The 20,223-nt window shown below is 40.1% G+C and overlaps 1 protein-coding gene across 1 annotated transcript in view; it reads left to right on the top strand.

The window, feature by feature from the left end:
- Positions 1-3,199: 3,199 nt before the first annotated feature.
- The window catches only part of cdh19 (cadherin 19, type 2), a gene marked incomplete at its 3' end in the record, with an annotated part of 55,741 nt that continues 38,717 nt past the window's right edge, over positions 3,200-20,223 (top strand). Inside the window, exons 1-2 of the mRNA XM_084048695.1 lie at positions 3,200-3,356; positions 18,669-19,141. Coding sequence (XP_083904821.1) covers positions 18,842-19,141 — 300 coding nt within the window. The 5' untranslated portion in view covers positions 3,200-3,356; positions 18,669-18,841. The remainder of the gene's footprint in view (positions 3,357-18,668; positions 19,142-20,223) is intronic.

The raw sequence follows: 20,223 nt of genomic DNA, 5'->3' as shown, positions 1-20,223 counted from the left end.
AAAAATTACACAGATTTGTTCCCGGACTTAATAGGTTAAGAGAGATTTACTCGTGAACAAGGCCATGGCCATCTTTCTCTCCGAAGATTCTAACGACTGAATCTATTAGCATTGTTTAGGAACATAATTAGACCGCGGGGCCTCGGCTTGACTGCACAATGGCATATGAGAAAGGAACTGTGGGGCCTTGTGTCATGAAATCCACTTTGGCCGTCGTTTTCCGAAAGGTTAGATGGCTGAATTAGGGGAGAAAATGAAATAGGTGTCATAAAAATCGTTATGCATTGTAATCGGGGGGGGCCTGAGTATACGATCATCATCAGGGGGTAATTATTTAACCCACTAAAGCCGGGAACGCATCTGTGTGTCGTTTTTAGATTTGTTTGGGCTATAGCAGATCTACAAGCTCGTAGATCTGCTACTTTTCTTTTAAACGTGAAAATGTGTGCAAATCTTTGAATACATATACATATAATACATATATATATATGTATAGCTTTAATATATATATATATATATATATATATATATATATATATATATATATATATATATATATATATATATATATATATATATATATATATATACACATATATATATATATATATATATATATATATATATATATATATATATATATATATATATATATATATACATATAATACATATATATATATATATATATATATATATATATATATATATATATATATATATATATATATATATATATATATATTAAAGCAAACATTTTTAACTAAAAGCTTTGCTTCTGGGGGATTCTACACATGTCTTCTAAATCCTAACAGTTTTTAAAAAAAAACATGATGTTGCTATAATCAGTGGTTCTCAAACTTTTCCATGTCAAGGACCACCCAAAATTATATGTATTTGACCGCGGACCCCCATCTCAAAATATGTTGTTCCAGGGACCCTGTCATAAGTTGTAACAGAGTTAAAAAAAAAATTCGCTTTAAAAATATATATATTCAAAGATTTGTACAAATGTTCACGATCTTTCAAAAAAAAAAAAAATAGCTGATGGAGTGCCGCCGCGCTATGAGCTTGTATATCTGCTATTTTTGAATAGCCCAAAGAAATCTTAAAATGACACGGATGCGTTCTCGGCCCTAAAGGGTTAACCAAATGCCATGACAATGTGGGCCCTTCACCGCATTCAGAGACATTCTCTCCGGAGGATTCATTCGCCCCAGAACCCAAAGCTCCAGATTTCACAACTCAAGGTCACATAGAGGGCCATTGAGAAACGCATCAACGCAAAGACAAAGGCGAGCATGGAGAAGCGCTCTCTCTTTCTCCTGGGGCTTGAATGTCAAAAAACAGACTGTTGCCTTCTTATAGCACTATAGCAGAAATAGTGGCCTTAAGCCATTAAGACCGGGAACACATATCTGTGTAACCACTTTAACCATTATTTTATACTTTGGCTATTCAAGAATAGCAGATATACATGAGCTTGTAGATCTGCTATTCTTTTTTAAATTGTTAACATTTTTTTTTTTATCCTACGATTTTGTAACCCATATTTTTTCACCCAGTGCCAATTGCCTATGTAATCCTGGGCGCTACTCTCCCTCTGCCAGCCTAGGGAGAGCCCAAGCTGAAGCTGAATTGTGAACATTTGTGCAAATCTTTGAATATGTATATTTTCTAAAGCAAACATTTTGTACTCAAATCTTTGCATGCTTCTGGGGGGTCCCTTGAACAACATATTTTGAGATGGGGGTCCGCGGCCAAATACATATCATTTTGGGGGCCCTTGACATGAATCAGTTTGAGAACCCCTGATATTATTGCAGCAACACAACTTTTTTCAAAAAACTGTTATGATTTAGAAGACATTTGTAGAATCCCTCAGAAGCAAAGATTTGAGTTACAAATGTTCGCTCTGAAAAAATATATATTCATAGGTTTTTGCACACATTTTTATGATGTTTCAATAATAGCAGATCTACAAGCCCATAGCGCAGATCAGCTATTTCTTAATAACCAAAGTATAAGATAATGGTTAAAACGACAGAGATGCTTTCCCGGTCTTTATGGATTAAACAGTGGAAGATGGCTTGGCCAGCCTTTGCTACGGCAGCAGCAGCTTCAATATAAAGTGCTGGATTGTTTGACAAAAGAGCAAGCCAGAGAAAGCCACAGAGAGGGCGGAAAAACAAGATAGAAATCCATTTGTAAGTCTGTGGTCTGACTGTTTTGCATGAGCAATGAAGGGACCCGAGTGTTCTCGCCTGTGTTCAGATGCTGGTGGCCAACCAGACAATAGGGCCACTGTTTGTTCTTCCATCTTCTCCCCGGGATATGTCTGAGAAGATGCAGGGGGAAAAAATGGGTGAAATCGCCCTTTAAGTACAATTTTGATGTAGGCTATTTATTTTTTACTTTACTGGAGTTATTTCCAGTTTTCAATACTTTTACTTCTACTGCATTACATCTCAGAGGCAAGTACTTTTTACTCCACTACAATTATTTGAAAACTTCGGTGAATAGTTACTTTGTAAAACATACTTTAACCACTTCAGACAGACACACACACACACACACACACACACACACACACACACACACACACACACACACACACACACACACACACACACACACACACACACACACACACACACACATATATATATATATATATATATATATATATACACACTTGGCTATTTGAAAATAGCCGATCTACAAGCTCACAACGCGTTGCAAAGCGACGCGTTGTGAGCTTGTAGATCGGCTATTTTCAAAGGATTTTATACACTTGGAAACTTGTGAATTGGGACATTGTCAGTAAGGAGTAGGCTACTGTATGATTACTAGTCTCAGTACTTATACGTATATTTTGATGCCACAGCTCTTGTACTTTTTACTCGAGTACATTTTTTAATACCGGTACTTTTACTTGTGACAGAGCATTTCTACATTGTGGTATGTGGCTACTTTTACCTAAGTAGAAAATGGAATGGCAATGTGTTCGCCAGTGTTCAGATGGTGTTGGCCCCACAGACAATAGGGCCACTGTTTGACTCTTCCATCTCCCCGGGAAGTTTGAGGAGATGCAGGAAAAAAAGGGGGAGGTCGTCCGTCCGTCCGTCCGTCCGTCCGTCCGTCCGTCCGTCCGTCAGTGGAAAGGGGATTACTCATTGTGAGAACCATGTATCATAGACGCTGCTATTGTGGCTTGTGTCCTGAATTGCTATTCAGTGTCAGAGCGTTTTGTAGTCACGCAGATTGCGTTCTCCGACACCTTGCTGATGATCCCTCTTGGCAGCTTGCTGGTGACAAGTGGCAGCCCGGCTGGACGGCGAGGATTTACAACAACAGGTGCGTGTGGCGGTGTCTGTCTGTCTGTATGTCTGTCTGTCGGACATGATGGTCCTCGTTAACAACGGCGTCGTTAACGAAGGTTGTTAAATGTGAAACTGATTTAACCCATTTAAGACCGGGAACGCGTCTGTGTTATTTTTTGAATTCTCTGGGCTAGTCGAAAACAGCAGATCTACAAGCTCATAGCGCGGCACCGAGTGCCACGCTATGAGCTTGTAGATCTGCTATTTTTGAAAAATATTGAAAATGTGTGCAAATCTTTGAAAAAAATAATATATATACATATAAATATATATATATACACACTTTTTTTTTTTTTCTTTCTTTTTTTTCACATTTTTAACTCAAATCTTTGCTTCTGGGGGATTCTATAACAGTGTTTTTTTTTATGTATGTTGCTATATATGTTGTGTTTTCCAAAATGACAAAGAACCTATCAACATATCAGTGGTTCTCAAACTTTTTCATGTCAAGGACCCCCCAAAATGATATTTATTTGACCGTGGACCCCCATCTGAAAATATGTTGTTCCAGGGACCCCCATAAAAGTTAAACATTTATACATATATTCAAAGATTTGCACACATTTTCACGACTTATTTTTTCAAAAATAGCAGATCTACAGGCTCATATAGCGCAGCACTCGGTGCCATACTATGAGCTTGTAGATCTGCTATTTTTGAATAGCCAAAGAAAACTAAAGTGACACAGATGGGGTCTTAATGGGTTAAATACAATGTCTAAACAATCCATGACAGAAGAACGCTCTGTATAGATTTGCAAAAGGGGGGAAATGGGGGAATATATAGAGGAATAGCAATATCAACAGACCACTTTGAAATTCATGTTTAGTTCTTTAAAGTTAATTCTTGTTTTACATAATTCTTTGCCAGAGACACAAACTAAATTATAGCTGAGAGTCTACAGATAGTTTGAAAAAAATAATAACAGTGGAAGTGCTTTCAATGAACTCTCAAACACAGACGCAGAAGGGATTCTGTAACAATGTTTAGATGTGTTTACCAATTTTCCTTTTTATTCCAAGAGCCACTGCATAATTGGCAGTTTGTGTTTCTGCTTTAATACGCATTGTCACCGAGTTCTGAATTCCAGCAGTAGGGCCATGTACTGTACTGTATATAGCGGTAAAAAAAGTTTATTTTACGTTTTTTTATTTTGATTTTAAAACTTTAAATCCTTGGAGAAGTGAGTGCATTACAATGGTGTAAAGTAACTAAGTACATTTACTAAATGTACTTTTGTTTTGGTATTTGTACTTTACATGAGTATTTCCAATCTCCAATACTTTTACTTCTACTCCACTACACCTCAGAGGCAAATATTCCACTGCAACTAAACTTGAGTTACTTTGTAGATTTTGATTATCATTACAAAACATATATTAACCACTTCAGCCCTATATACATTTCAGCCATTTGAAAATAGCAGATCTACAAGCTCACAACGTGTCGCATCGCGACGCGTTGTGAGCTTGTAGATCGGTTGTTCTCAAAGTATTTGTTTATACATTTTCTACATTTGAACACTTGTGAAATGGGACATTCTGCCTAATGAATACTTTAACTTTGGCACTTTAAGTATATTTTGATACCAATGCTTTTAGTACTTATATCTAAGCACTTTTTTAATTACGACGTCATTACAGATAGAGAGGCCCCTGTCGTCTCATCCCGTCTCATCTGTGTCACAGATCTTTAGTCGTTAACATGAGTCACACAAGGACAGCTGGTTCAATCGAGCCTTGTTCCCAGGCCTTTACTCATCTGTGAAGAGAAAAGCCTGGTCATGACCTAAAGCAGAGAGCGTCTATAGGGGGGCGGGACTTCTGTCATACGTATTTCCCCCGGAAACGATATTTTTCGACGAATCACAACACTCGTTTCATTCACAGGGAATGTAAACAGATTGTGTAAAGCGTCAACGTCATTTCCTTATAGGCGGTACTTCCGCCAAAATTCCGGTATAGCCTACTTCCGTTTTAGACAGTCAACCTCCTAGGTCTTCACCAGCGTGGCCCTCAAAACGCCGGCCAGGCGGGCCTTTTGAGGGCCAAGCAGCCAGGAGGGCCAAGCAGACAGTTTTGCAAGGTACTGTTCAATATCAGCTGTTATAGGAAGACGCTCAATTTCAATCCCTTACATGGGCCAGTGGTGTGAAGTAACTAAGTACATTTACTCAAGTACTGTACTAATTTTGAGATACTTTTACCTTACTGGAGTATTTCCAATTGTCTATACTTTTACTCCACTACATCTCAGAGGCAAATATTGTACTTTTACTCCACTATAATTATTTGAGAACATTAATTACTAGTTACTTTGTAGATATAAATCATTATCATATAAAACATATACCACTTTAGCCCCATTTTATACCTAGGCTATTTGAAAATAGCAGATCTACAAGCTCGCGACGCGTTGTGAGCTTGTAGATCTGCTATTTTCAAACATTTTAGAACTTTTACTTTTGGTGCTTTAAGTACATTTTGTTACCAATACTTTCGTACTTTTACTCAAGTAAATTTTGAATTCCGGACTTTTACTTTTAACAGAGTACTTCCACAATGCAGTATTGACTTCTTTTTTCCCACCATTGACATGGGTGTGTTTAGCTAACTCCTTCGTACGGTCCATCTTCAACCACTTATCCGGAGTCGGGTCGCAGGGGGAAACTGATCCAACAGAGAGCTCCACTTTTCCCTTTCCAGAGCAACATATTAGCCACTTCCAGTTCTGGAAAGTAACTAAGTACTATGTACTCAAGTACTGTACTTAAGTACCATTTTGAAGTATTTGTGCTTTACAGGAGTATTTCCAATTTACAGTACTTTTGCGACGCATGCGACGCATTGTGAGCTTGTAGATCTGCTATTTTTAAATGATTTGTATGCATTTTGAAAACTTGGGATGGGACCTTCTGCATAGCAACGTACTTTCTACTTTTGGTACTTTAAGTGCATTTTCATACCAATACTTTTGTACTTTTACAAATTCCAGACTTTTACTTGTAACGGAGTACTTCTACATTGCAGTATTGATACTTTTACTTAAGTAAAACATTTCAGTAGGCCTACTTTCTCCACCTCTGCCGATACACACGTTATTGGTATCAGCATGGGTATCGAGAAGGGAAAATGTAAGATGTACCGACATCTTTAGTTCCAAACAGCGAGCTCCGCTACTATCACACACACAACAAAACAACAAATGACTTCTTCTAACAATGCAATGATGGCGTGACATCCCCAGTGCGGCTCAGAGGGCTCATCTGGGAGGCTCTGGTTCACTGGGTTGTTACAGCAGATGTCAATGGCATTGTTACATCAAGCTGAACAGTAAACAAGAAGAAGAAGAAGAAGAAGTCCCCAACCCGGGGGCCTCCATCCCCAAGTGACCAATTATGAAAACATGTTTTTTTTTTTTTTTGTGCCTCGGAGGAGGCGTGAGCTTTAACCCATTACGACCGGGAACGCATCTGATGTGTAATTGTTTTGATTTGTTTGGGCTATTCAAAAATAGCAGATCTACAAGCTCGTAGCGGCTATATGCTTCCTCGTAGCGACACTAAGAGCTTGTAGATCTGCTAATTTTTGTTCTTAATTGTGAAAATGTTTGAACATTTTTTAATAGATGTATTTTTCTTTTAAAGTGATTTTACTTAAATATTTTCTTCTGGTTATTCTACAAATGTCTTCTAAATTTTTTTTAAAACTTATGTTGCTATATCGGTGGTTCTTAACCTTTTTCCATGTCAAGGACCCCCAACATTATATGTATTTCTCTGCGGACCCCCATCTCAAAATATTTTGTTCCAGGGACCCCCATAGAAGCAAAGATTTGAGTTAAAAATGTATATATATATATTTTCAACGATTTTCACAAATTTTCAAACAAATAGCAGATCTACAAGTTCATAGCGCGGCACTCGGTGCCGCGCTATGAACTTGTAGATCTGCTATTTTTCTATAGCCCAAAGAAATCTTAAAAATGCACACAGATGCGTACCCGGGTTGAATGTGTTAAAGAAGTAATATTTAATGGATTGGATTCTTCTGAGAGCCTGCAGTGTGAACCTTTATGGGGGAAACGTTAAGGTGTGTGTGATGTCGTATGTATTTACCCGTACCGTACGTATCATCGCCACTTCAGCCGACACATATAGTATCTGTCATATGTATCACGGACACGGTAGGGTCCTCCTCACCATGCATGGAATTACTTCTTACTCTTCACTGAATCTTCAATAGTTTACTTTCAAAAATCCTGACAGGCGATTAGTAGGCTTTGCTGCGTGGAAACTTGCAACAAATTAGAATTATGCACGCGTTAGAATATGAGCGATGCACCAATGTCAAAGCCAGTGATGGAAAAAGTACTTTTTTACTTAAAGGACGACTTCACCGCTTTTCAACCTATCTTCAGAATCAGAATCAGAATCAGGTTTATTGTCACATCACAACCCCAACCCTAACCCTAACCCTATTACAAGGTAAAAAAGTGGGTGAAATTTGTTTTTGTACGTCATTCCCATCGCAACGTTAAATTCCGTAGAAAGAAGAGTGGGGAGAGAGAGAAGAAGAGGGGTAGGGGGGCAAGTGGGAAGGAGATCAAACAAGAGAACAATAGAAGCCAAAAAAACAAGTTATCTACATATTTACCTACCTGAGATAAGAGACAGACTAAGGTGCCTGAGCATAGCAGCAATGTATGTATACTGGGCATATAATTGGTCCTCACTAATACTAATACTCACTAATACTCATGATAAAATTATTTAAAAAAATCTACTCGGTGTGTCTCAGAGGAGGGCTGTGGACAGTTCAGAAACTGTCCACAGCTACCAGTGAAATCATCGATGGGGAATCCAAGCTAATAGAAACTGCAGGCTTTCTATTCCTGGAAAGTTGCAATGCAATAAAATAAGCCATTGTTCTCGTGTTAATACAAATCTGAATACAAAATGTGAAATCTTGTTGGAAAAAAAAATCATGCCTAACGATGATGTCACTGGTAGACGGGTTTCTGTACTGTCCACAGCCCTCCTATGAGACACAGGCCAAGTAGAAAAAAATGGTACCATTTTATCATGAGTATTAGTGAGGACCAATTATATGAAGATAGGTTGAAAAGCGGTGAAGTCGTCCTTTAAGTAAAAGCATCAATGCTGCAATGTAGAAGTAGTCGGTTACGAGTGAAAGTACGGAATTCAAAATTTACTTGAGTAAAAGTACAAAAGTATTGGCATCAAAATGTACTTAAAGTACCGTAAGTAAAAGTACTCATTATGCAGAGTGTCCCATTTCAAGTTTTCAAATGTATACAAATCTTTTGAAAATAGCAGATCTCCAAGCTCACAATGCGTAGATCGGCCATTTTCAAATGGCCGAAATGTTTACAGAGCCAAGTGGTTAATGTAGCTTTCGTAAAAATAATAATCCAAATCTACAAAGTAACTAGTAACTAAAGGTTTTCAAATACTTGTAGTGGAGTAAAAGTACAATATTTGGATCCGAGATGTAGTGGAGTAGAAGTAAAATGATTGGAAATTGGAAATGCTCAAGTAAAGTACAAATACCTCAAAATTGTACGTAAGTACAGTACTTAAGTAAATGTACTTAGTTTACTTAGTATTTGACTTCCTCCCACATTCAATGTTTTGCAGCCTCTTCTTTTTACATTTGTGTGGTTGACACACACATTTTCCACAGTAAGCTACCCAGCAGCAATCACCTCAATAACAAACCTGCATTGTGTATTAGCTGGGTGTGCATAATATCACCATGTAAGAAAATATAATGTGATGGTTTTTCACTGCATCTAGTTGCTTAATCCATTAAGGCCGGGAACACATCTGTGCCATTTTTAGATTTCTTTGGCTATTAGAAAATAGCAGATACACAAGTTCATCAAGCGCACCCAGTGCCGCGCTATGACCTTGTAGATCTGCTATCTTTTTTTTAAATCATGAAATATGTGTGCAAATCATTGCCCAAAAGAGTTCAAAATGTTCACTTTAAAACATTTATATGTTTTAAAGCGAACATTTTGAACTCCGATCTTCGCTTCTGTGGGGTCCCTGGAACAAGATATTTTGAGATGGGGGTCCGCGGCCAATTACGTATCATTTTGGGGGTCCTCGACATGGAAAAAAGTTGGAGCACCACTGATATAGCTCGTAACACACTGTTAGGATTTAGAAAACATTTTTTAGATATGTATTTGGCCGCGGACCTCCAACTCAAAATGTTTTGTTCCAGGGACCCCCCTCAGAGGCAAAGATCTGAGTTACAAATGTTCGCTTTAAAAAACGATACAGTATATATTCAAAGATTTGCACAAAAGCGTCACGATTTCCCCCCCCCCCCAAAAAAAAATAGCAGATAGCTTGTATGCCGCGGTACGAGCTTGTAGATCTGCTATTTTTGAATAGCCCAAATAAATCTTAAAAATGACACATTCAACGCGTTTTCCCCCGGATGGGATGGCTTATCATTCTGAGACAGTGCACAGCTCATTCTCTTCTTCTTGTCATGTGGGGGAGACAGTAGTGTGTCTACATTCTACAGGCTGGCATAGAGGGTCTGCTGGAAATAGGAGAGATGGGCCTATTAGAGCTAATGAAGGGCTGTCAGCCCATAGACGTTGCAGGTGGCCTATATTGAACCCCATAGAGAGAGAGAGAGGGAACACTTTTCTAATGGAAGTTCAGCAGAGCATTTTACATTTTCCGTGTGTCTCTTTAACCCTTTAAAGACCGGGAACGCATCCGTGTCATTTTAAGATTTCTTTTACTATTCAAAAAATAGCAGATCTACAAGCTCATGGCGCGGCACCGAGTGCCGCGCCATGAGCTTGTGGATCTGCTATTTTTTTTTGTGCAAATATTTATAATGTTTTTAAAGCGAACAATAACTCAAATCTTTGCTTCAGGGGATTCTACAAATGTCTTCTAAATCCTGACCGTTAAAAAAAAAAAATAGGTATGTTGCTATAATATCAGTGGTTCTCAAACTTTTTTCATGTCAAGGACCCCCCTCTCAAAATATTGTATTCCAGGGACCACCAGAAGCAAACATTCTGGTTAAAATTTTATATATTATTTTCAAAGATTTGCACACATTTTCATGATTTACTTTTCAAAAATAGCAGATCTACAAGCTCATAGCGCGGCACTCGGTGCCGCGCTATGAGCATGTAGATCTGCTATTTTGAATAGCCAAAGAAATCTAAAAATGACACACAGATGCGTTCCCGGTCTGAATGGGTTAATATTATGTCTGGGAAATAATGCATGCTTATAAGTCATAACCGATAGAGCTTAATATACAGTATATATATATATATATATATATATATATATATATATATATATACTGTATATATACACCACTGTACACATATTTTGTGAATTATAGCCATTTAATCCATTAAGATCGGGAACGCATTGCTGTGTCATTTTAGACATTGTTTTATACGTTGGGCTATTCAAAAATAGCAGATCTACAAGCTCGTAGCGTGGCACCGAGTGCCACGCTACGAGCTTGATCTATTTTTTTGGACATTTTGTGGGAATCTTTCAATATAAAATACGTTATTAAAGCGAACATTTTCAACTGAAATATTTGCTTCTGGGGGATTCTACAAATGTCTTCTAAATCCTAACAGTAAAAAGAAAATGTTGCTAATATATCAGTGGTTCTCCAACTTTTTTCATGTCAGGGGCCCCCAAAATTATATCTATTTGTCCACGGACCCACATCTCAAAATATGTTGTTCCAGGGACCCCCCATAAGCAAAGATTTGAGAAAGAAATGCATGTATATATTCAAAGATGAAAATCAAACTCTTTTTCACGATTTATTTTCCCAAAATAGCACATGTACAAGCTCATGGCTTGTACATGTGAGCTTGTAGATCTGCTATTTCTTAATAGCTAAAGAAATCTAAAGTGACACAGATGCGTTCCCGGATTAAATGGGTTAAGGACACAGCTTTTATATTTAGTGAGGAAAATGTGCTATCCCGCCTGTTAGCAAAATTACCAAAACGTCTCTCCCTTGTTACCCTACCTCCCTTTCTCTCCATCTTCTCCATCCACTCCATCCACTCCAGTCATAGTAGAAAGAGCAGAGAGAGAGAGAGAGAGAGAGAGAGAGAGAGAGAGAGAGGCAGATTTAGATATGGGTGAGTGTTGCACTAAAAATTATTCATGTGATCTTCAGTAACCCACCCTTCTGGGTGAGATCGGGGCCGCCCCCCCACCTTGTTAAAAACGAACAAATCACCCTGTACTGCATTATACAATAATAATAATCACTGTCAGCTAATCAAGAACTAATACTGATAACCGAATAATTACTGTCAAACGTGGGTGTGTGTCTGACTCAAACCACATATTCTCTCTCAACACGTCGGCACGTCTCCATGCCCGCTGTGTGCTGCAACCAATTATTTCCCAAGAATTTCACTGCATATAACCCATTAAGACCGGGAACGCATCTGTGTCATTTTAAGATTTATTTGGCTGTTCAAAAAAAGTAGCAGATCTACAAGCTCATGGCGCGGCACCGAGTGCCGCGCTATGAGCTTGTAGATCTGCTATTTTTTAATGTATTTTTATCGTGGAAAAACTGTGCAAATCTTTGAATGTATGATTTAAGACTTAGACAAACATGTTTAACTCCGATCTGTGCTTCTGGGCCGGGGGGGTCCCTGGAACAACATATTTTGAGATGGGGGTCCGCGGCCAAATACATATCATTGTGGGTCGTCCTTGACATGAAAAAGTTTGAGAATCAGTCACAGTATATAGTGACATAAGATTTTCAGAAAACTGTTACGCAAGATTTAGAAGACATTTGTAGAATTCCCAGAAGCAAAGATTTGAGTTACAAATGTTTGCTCTAAAAATATATATATATATTTTCAAAGATTTGCACAAATTTTCCACATTTTTTCAAAAAAAATGCAGATCTACCGTGCTATGAGCTTGTAGCCTATATCTGCTATTTTTGAATGGCCAACGGAATGTTAAAATGACACACAGATGCGTTCCCGGTCTTTATGGGATAATATTTCGTGGATGGCCCGTCTCGCTAACTTGAGGCGGATGAGGGCCATGTGGAGCGATGCACTCTATTCCAGCAGGAGATTAGCCCTGGCAGATCTTAGCAAGAGAGAGACTACAGTACTTGTGAGATGTTAAATGTTGGCAGACGCAGGCAATTGCCTCATCGTAACGTTGTCAGGGGTTTGTTGTCTGCTTTCTGGCTCCGGGGCGTGTGTGTGGACCAGGCAGTGCGTTTGCCAGGGTGCGTCTATGAAAGGCCCCATAATGGCTCACGATTCACTGGTCACTAATTGGAATGCCACTCCACTACAGCGCTCCAAGATATGAATACGGGCCCGGAAGACACATATAAGTACACACACACGCGCGCGCACACACACACACACACACACACACACACACACACACACAAACACACACACACACACACACACACTCTCTCTCACTCTCGCTCACATTCTTGCAGCTAAATTGAATTTAAAAAAAGCCAAAGCCAGCATTAGTAATTGATTTTAGCAGCTCGTTACAAATGGCCGCTGACAGCCAGTTCTCACCAAATGAAACATGAACATTATGAGCTGTTAAACATTAACGCTACACTTAACTATTACTATTACATTAGCATGTTTCACCTCTCAGGTATCTCATGCGAGTGAAAAAAAAAAAACAGCAGCAAACTGTGTTCAATGGTTTGGAATGCTCCTTGTGACAACATAGTAAAAGGTCCTCTCACACGGCCAAGCGGCCAACGCGTCTATGTAATTCATTTTCAATGTGAGGCAGGCGATTATTTGGGACGCGCGTAGAAGTTGAGGGGCGGTGAGGCAGGCGGGCGTGGCCCCGTGAAATTCTGGCGCGCGTGCTCGTGTGTGCACGTGCGCGCGGGCGGCAAGAGCTGGATTGTGGTGAGCTTTTATTTTCACCGTACCGTGCAGGAGGACAAAAAACAACAATGATCGCGCCGCGATCACCGCTGAGCCGAGCGGTACCGCCCGCGTGAACCGCTTGCCGTGTGTTACGACCTTAAGCCTTGACCGAGCCATGTGTGGCCCATAGGGGGCAGTAGTCTTATCTGCTGTTTCTGTAGCGTGAGGCTATCTGATGTACAGTACAAGTACAAACCCCTGGACGTGATGCTAGTACGTCACAGGGACGCGACATACCAAGGACTATACCGCTTGCGCTATAACCACGCCCCGCTTCTGTGAAGCACGCGAAACTGCCTCTATGTCTACAACAACTGTGGACTCTTTACTACAAAGCAGGGGTCTTCAGCAGGGGGTCCTCAGAGCTACTACAGGGGGTTCGCCAAATCTTTGTGTGATATGATTTAATGTTTTTACATTAACCACTTGAACCCTAGAATTCCTTTTCTGAGGGGAACAACGAAAGCTTTTGCCCCCAACTGCCATTCAAAGTAACTACTGGCCAATCACAGCGCGGCTTTTCCGGGACTTGTCAGAATCTAGTTGTATAAAACTACCACGCAGCCCCAACCCAACCCAAGCAGGGAGGCATTGGGTCTTATATCTAGAGTCTTTGGTATGTGACCAGGCCGGGGATCGAACCGCGACCTCCCAATCTCAGGGTGGACACTCTAACCGCAAGGCCACTGAGCTCTACATCAGGGTCTCAAAGCGGGTGCCGTGGCCCTAGGGTGCCGTGACGCAAGTCCAGGGATGCCGCAGAATACTTTGAATATATTTGGGATTTATCAATATCACTTCAGTTTAACCACTTGAACCCTCTATACTTATTAAGACAGACCACCAAACCTCCTGACCATCTACAAGCTCACAACGCGTCACTACGTGACGCGTTTTGAGCTTGTAGATCTGCTATTTTTCTTGCCAGTGATTTAGAGCGTTTTTACTATATATAGGCCTACTGGTGATGCGCGGGTCAGGTCTTTTCATAACCCGCCCCGCACGGGAACCCAACCCATCCCGCAAAAGATAATGTAAATAAACGACTCGTCCCACCCCGCAACCAACCAAAAAAAAAAAAACACACACAAGTAAGTCCATTCAATTGCTTCCCAGAGAGAGAGAGAGAGAGAGAGAGAGAGAGAGAGAGAGAGAGAGAGAGAGAGAGAGAGAGAGAGAGAGAGAGAGAGAGAGAGAGAGAGAGAGAGAGAGAGAGAGAGAGAGAGAGAGAGAGAGAGAGAGAGAGAGAGAGAGAGAGAGAGAGAGAGAGATAGATAGAGAGAGAGAGAGAGAGAGAGAGAGAGAGAGAGAGAGAGAGAGAGAGAGAGAGAGAGAGAGAGAGGGGTGTGTTTTGGTGTGTTTTTTTTACCCACTTCTTCTACAGTATATTGCAGTATTGATACTTTTACTTAAGTAACATTTGAATACTTTTTCCAGCGCTGCGATAGTAAAATATGGAGATAAAACCCCACTAGTGTTTAGGTGGTTAATGATGTCAGACTATGGTGTGATGTTTGTTTTCAAGCCACAGAAACTCATGTTTGGACAGAGTTGACCCTCTGCGTGATTATGGTTACCATGGTGAAACCCACTTCTATAAGCCCTGCTACAGGGGAGAAACCTCTTGTGTTTTTAGCAGATCTACAAGCTTGTAGCTTTTGCCGTTTTAGATTTTGAATGCTGAGAAGTATACAGTTTCGGACATATGAGATTTCCACTGGGCAGAGACCATATTCAAAAACATCCTTGTGCGCATGCGCACACACACACACACACACACACACACACACACACACACACACACACACACACACACACACACACACACACACACACAGTTATGCTAGAATATTTACAAAATATTAGAATTATACACAGTATAGACCAGTATGGTACAGTACGTGTGCTACTACTCTGTGTTCCATTTTAAACGTTCCTCCTCCATTTAATCCTCAAGCCTTATCATTGCATTAGTTAGTTGTTGATGTATGTAATAGGGACATTAGAATACACTGTGTGGCGCTGGTACTGTTATTGAATGGCTAATTTGGTGCCTGACTGACTTTCATGGTCCTTCCACTCTTGACCCCCCCGTGTTGATGTGAGATATAATTGGCGCATCGATTCTAACTCATTAAGACCGGGAACGCATCCGTGTCGTTTTAGATTTTAGCGTTGGCCCTTAAAAAAAAAGAGCAGATCTACAAGCTTGCAGCGCGTCACTTCGTGCCGCGCTGCAAGCTTGTAGATCTGCTATTTTTTTTAAAAATCGTGATCATTTTGTGCAAATCTTTTAATATGTATAAATATTAAAGTGAACATTTGTAACTCTAATCTTCACTTCTGCAAGGGGGGGGGGGGTCCCTGGAACAAAACATTGTGAGATGGGGGTCCACGGCCAAAATACATAATCAGTGGTGCTCCAACTTTTCCCAAGGACCCCCAACCTGATATGTGTTTGGCTGCGGAACCCCATCTCAAAATGTGTTGTTCCAGGGACCCCCCAGAAGCACAGATCGGGGGTTAAACATGTTCACTTTAAAACACATATAGAGTATATTCAAAGATTTGGACAACTTTTCCAAAATTGTGCAAGCTTGTACATCTGCTATTTTTGATTTTTTTTTGTGTGAGAACTAACTGATTTAGAAGGCATTTTGTAAGAATCGGCCTCAGGTCTTAAAGGGTTAATCATAGTTTTTTTCTCTCTGCTTTTATGTCTGGCTGGACATTGATCTAATTAGCAGTATTCATTAGTCAAGCTGCGGAGCTGCAGTGTCATACTAAAGGAATGACATTCAAGACCCTGTCTGTCTGTCTGTCTGTCTGTCTGTCTGTCTGTCTGTCTGTCTCAGCCCCATGGAACACAATGTGAGCCCTTGTCTGAATCCTTAAACAGAGGCCCCTGTCTTCATTCACAGGATTGCACGATCTGCAAAAAAAAAAAAACAGAAAGGACCTTGAAATGGTGCATCCGCTCTCAAATGATGTAAACATGTAGGCCAGTTGTTTCATGCCAAGGACCCCCAAGCTGATATGCACGTGGCCGCGGACCCCCACCTGAAAATGCGTTGTGCCAGGGACCCCCAGAAGCAAACATTTGTGTTAAAAATGTTTGCATTAAAAAAAAGAAAGATTTAAAGATTTGCACACATTTTCAATATTTTTCAAAAATAGCAGATCAACAAGCTCATAGCACGGCACCAAGTGCCGCGCTATGAGCTTGTAGATCTGCTATTTTTTAAAGGCCTTCCGCACTCAAATGAATTGAAATGGTGCATCCGCACTCAAATGATGTAAACATGTAAGTCAGTGGTTCTCGAAGTTTTTCGTGCCAAGGACCCCCAAATGTAATATTGTAAACATGCTATAAGCAGAGACTACATTGCCATCTTGTAAATCAGTGGTTCTCACACTGTTTTCATGTCAAGGACCCCCACATTGATATATATTTGGCCGCGGACCCCCATCTGAAAATGTTTTGTTCCAGGGAGCAAAGATTTGAGTTAAAAATGTTCGCTTACAAGAAAATCTATATAAATATATAAAGAAATGTTCACGATTTTTCAAAAATAGTACATGTACAAGCCCTCAGTGAGGCACAAATTCACGCGCTATGAGCTTGTAGATCTGCTATTTTTGCATAGCCAAAGTATAAAATATGGATAAAGTGGTTAAAATATTTGTGACCCTATATTAACTAATTTTGCTGACCCCACCTTGAGAACCAATGTGTTTTAAATGCAGTGCTGCTTCTTCTTAGTGGCTTAGTTTGAATATATTCCAAGTTGGAATGATTATGATGATCATGATGATGATTACAGAGCAGGGGACGAGGATGTGCTCAGCATTTATAATGGTGTTTGTTGAAGGGGTTGAGAAAGGCTTCGTGTTAGAGCTGCTATATATGCTGTAGTGATAGAGCAGTAAATTATCTCCATGTAAAGTATAAGGAAACAGTTCTTCAGAAAACTGTTGAGATTCAGGCTTCAGGTCTCAATGGGTTAAAATGAAAGTTTGAAAGTAAATAACCTAATGGAATATTATATTATATTATATATTTGAGATCATCTGTATTAGTGTCATTTCATCATTATTTGAATTTGCAAATTTCGAGTGATGTTGAAAAATCTCCACTTCATTATAATCCATTAAAAATAGTATTACTAGTATTTAAATCAAATACCACCAAAGTGGAAAAAGCGGCACTCGAAAATAAAGTATGCAAGAGTGGCTCCCGCTTCTCATTTTATTAAGAACGTTTACGCGTTTGGGCCTCAGCCTCCCTCAGAGCAGATTAAAAAGTCTTGCACACTTTATTTTGGAGAGACGCTTTTTCCACTTGGTTGGTATTTGATTTAAGTTATAATATGTATAGCTCAGCGCCCACTAACTAAACTAGAAAGGCATCCAGAGGAAGCGTACCTGTTTTTACCAGTACCTGTTTTTACCAGTGTTACTAGTATTATTTTTGTCTCTGTTTTTTGTCTTTTGTATCAATGTTTTATATTGTTTCTGTCGTATGTACATTATAAGGTAAAAAGGGTAGCATTATAAGCTACGGCATCAGGTAATCCTAACTTATATAAGTATTTATAATTATATAAAATAAACATGGTAATACTTGAACCTTTTTGGTTCAAGTATTGTTGTTGTGCTGTTTGTTGTGACCAGTGGTGGAAAGTAACTAAGTACATTTACTTAAGTACTTTACTTCAGTACATTTTTAGGTATTCATACTTTACTTGAGTATTTCCGATTTCCAATACTTTTACTTCTACTCCACTACATACTCCACTACATCTCATAGGCAAATATTGAACTTTTACCCCACTACCATTTTTTGAACACTTTAGTTACTTTACCTTGTAGATTTTGATTATTATTATTACAAAACACACATTGATCACTTCAGCCCTACACACATTTCGTCCGTTTGAAAATAGCAGATCTACAAGCCCACAATGTGTCGCGATGCGACACATTGTGAGCTTGTAGATCTGCTATTTTCATTTTATACATTTGAAAACTTGTGAAATGGTACTACCTTTGGTACTTTAAGTAGCCTACATTTTGATACCAATACTTTTATACTTTTACTCACGTACATTTTGAATTCCAGACTTTTACTTGTAACGGTCAACGGAGTATTTCTACATTGCAGTATTGGTACTTTTACTGAAGTAAAAACATGTACTTTTTTTCACCACTGCAAGTTTCTTCACTGTCATTTCCTCATTATTTGAATTTGCAAACTGAGTGATGTTGGAAAAATCTCCACTTTCTTCCACAGAGCAGTGAACATGTACAGGGAGCGGACGACAAGGACATGATGGCAGACATGGGCCTTGGTGCGGTCCTGCGTTACACGCTCCTGAATAAAGGAATGGACGCACCACCTACGGACCACTGACACCACCGGACCACCGGACCACTGACACCCGTTTCTATCAGTGGAACTCCATCATGATGGGAAGAAGAAGAGGAGGAGGAGGAGGAGAGGAAACGCATGGAGGACCTCATCATGCTGCGGTGAGGATGACTTCGCCCAGCGTCCTGGCCCTGGGCATCGTCTTCTCCCTGATCCCCCCCTGCTGGGTGTGGAGCGACATGAGGGATCGAACCCGGGCCGTGGGGGAAGAAGAAGTGCATCGACCGGCCCACGAGTCCCACGCTCATCATCTGCACCGTCGCATGAGGAGGGGCTGGATCTGGAAACAGCTCTTCGTCCCCGAGGAAGACCCGACCCCACGCGTTATTGGACAGGTACGGTACAAAGCTCTCAAACTTCTCAGGCCGTTAACCCCCCCCCCTCCCCAAATAATCATATTTGAACAGCACATTCTTATTTAGTTTTAGTCATGGTCTTTTGAATAAAATTCCATTTAGTTTTAGTCATATTTCAGTCATCTGAAATGTTTCACTTTTAGTCTAGTTTTAGTGGACTAAATATCATATCATCGACTAAATCTACAGTTGATTTAGTCGACTAAAGTGTATTTTGGCGGTGCCTTGATGGCGTCGTAATGGCTGACTTACACTTACACGTGGTTGCATGCTGAAAATAGCAGATCTACAAGCTCACAACGCGTCGCAGCGCGACGCGTTGTGAGCTTGTAGATCTGCTATTTTCAGAGCACAACACCCAAGCGCAAACCAAACATAAAATGACGTGTCTTTTAGTTCCACTGGATCTCTTCTCCATGAGTCCCTCACTGACATTTTAGTCTAGTTTTTATTTGTTGACCAAATTGTCAGTATATTTAGTCCTAGTTCTACTCATCGTAGCCTAGTTTTTATTTAGTTTCCTTCAGTGATAAAAAAGGTAGTCAACGAATATTTTCCATCGTGGCTATGGACCAGAGCTAAAAGTAGCCGATCAACAGGCATGTAGATCAGATATTACCCCGACCCCGATTTTGGGAACCACCGTAAACTAGGGTGTGACGCCACTGAAGCTAAAAGAATAAATAAAGGAGTAACACTCAGGCCCTGAGGTCACTTTGTTCATAAACAGGGACGTGCACAGATAGACTCTAGGTGGTGCTAGAGCCCCTGCCCTTTGCCCTCTTGACCAGAAGTGCCCTTTTGAAAAAAGAAAAAAATAGTTTTTTTTTTTCCAGTTTACAGCAGGGGTCTTCAACAGGGGGTCCGGGACCCCTAGGGGGTCCTCAGAGTTACTACAGGGGGTCCGCCAAATCTTTATGTGATATGATTTTTCTTTTCACCATAACCACTCGAAACCTAGGATCCCTTAGGAGAACTTTAGCCAAAAATAGCCGATCTACAAGCCCACAACGCCTCGCGCTGCGAGGCGTTGTGGGCTTGTAGATCGGCTATTTTTGGCA

Source organism: Gymnoscopelus microlampas (assembly GCF_963454915.1).
Source record: "Gymnoscopelus microlampas genome assembly, chromosome: 22".
Lineage (NCBI taxonomy): Eukaryota > Metazoa > Chordata > Actinopteri > Myctophiformes > Myctophidae > Gymnoscopelus > Gymnoscopelus microlampas.
The sequence above is the reverse complement of the archived record's forward strand: the minus strand, read 5'-3'. Positions and strand labels throughout refer to the sequence as shown.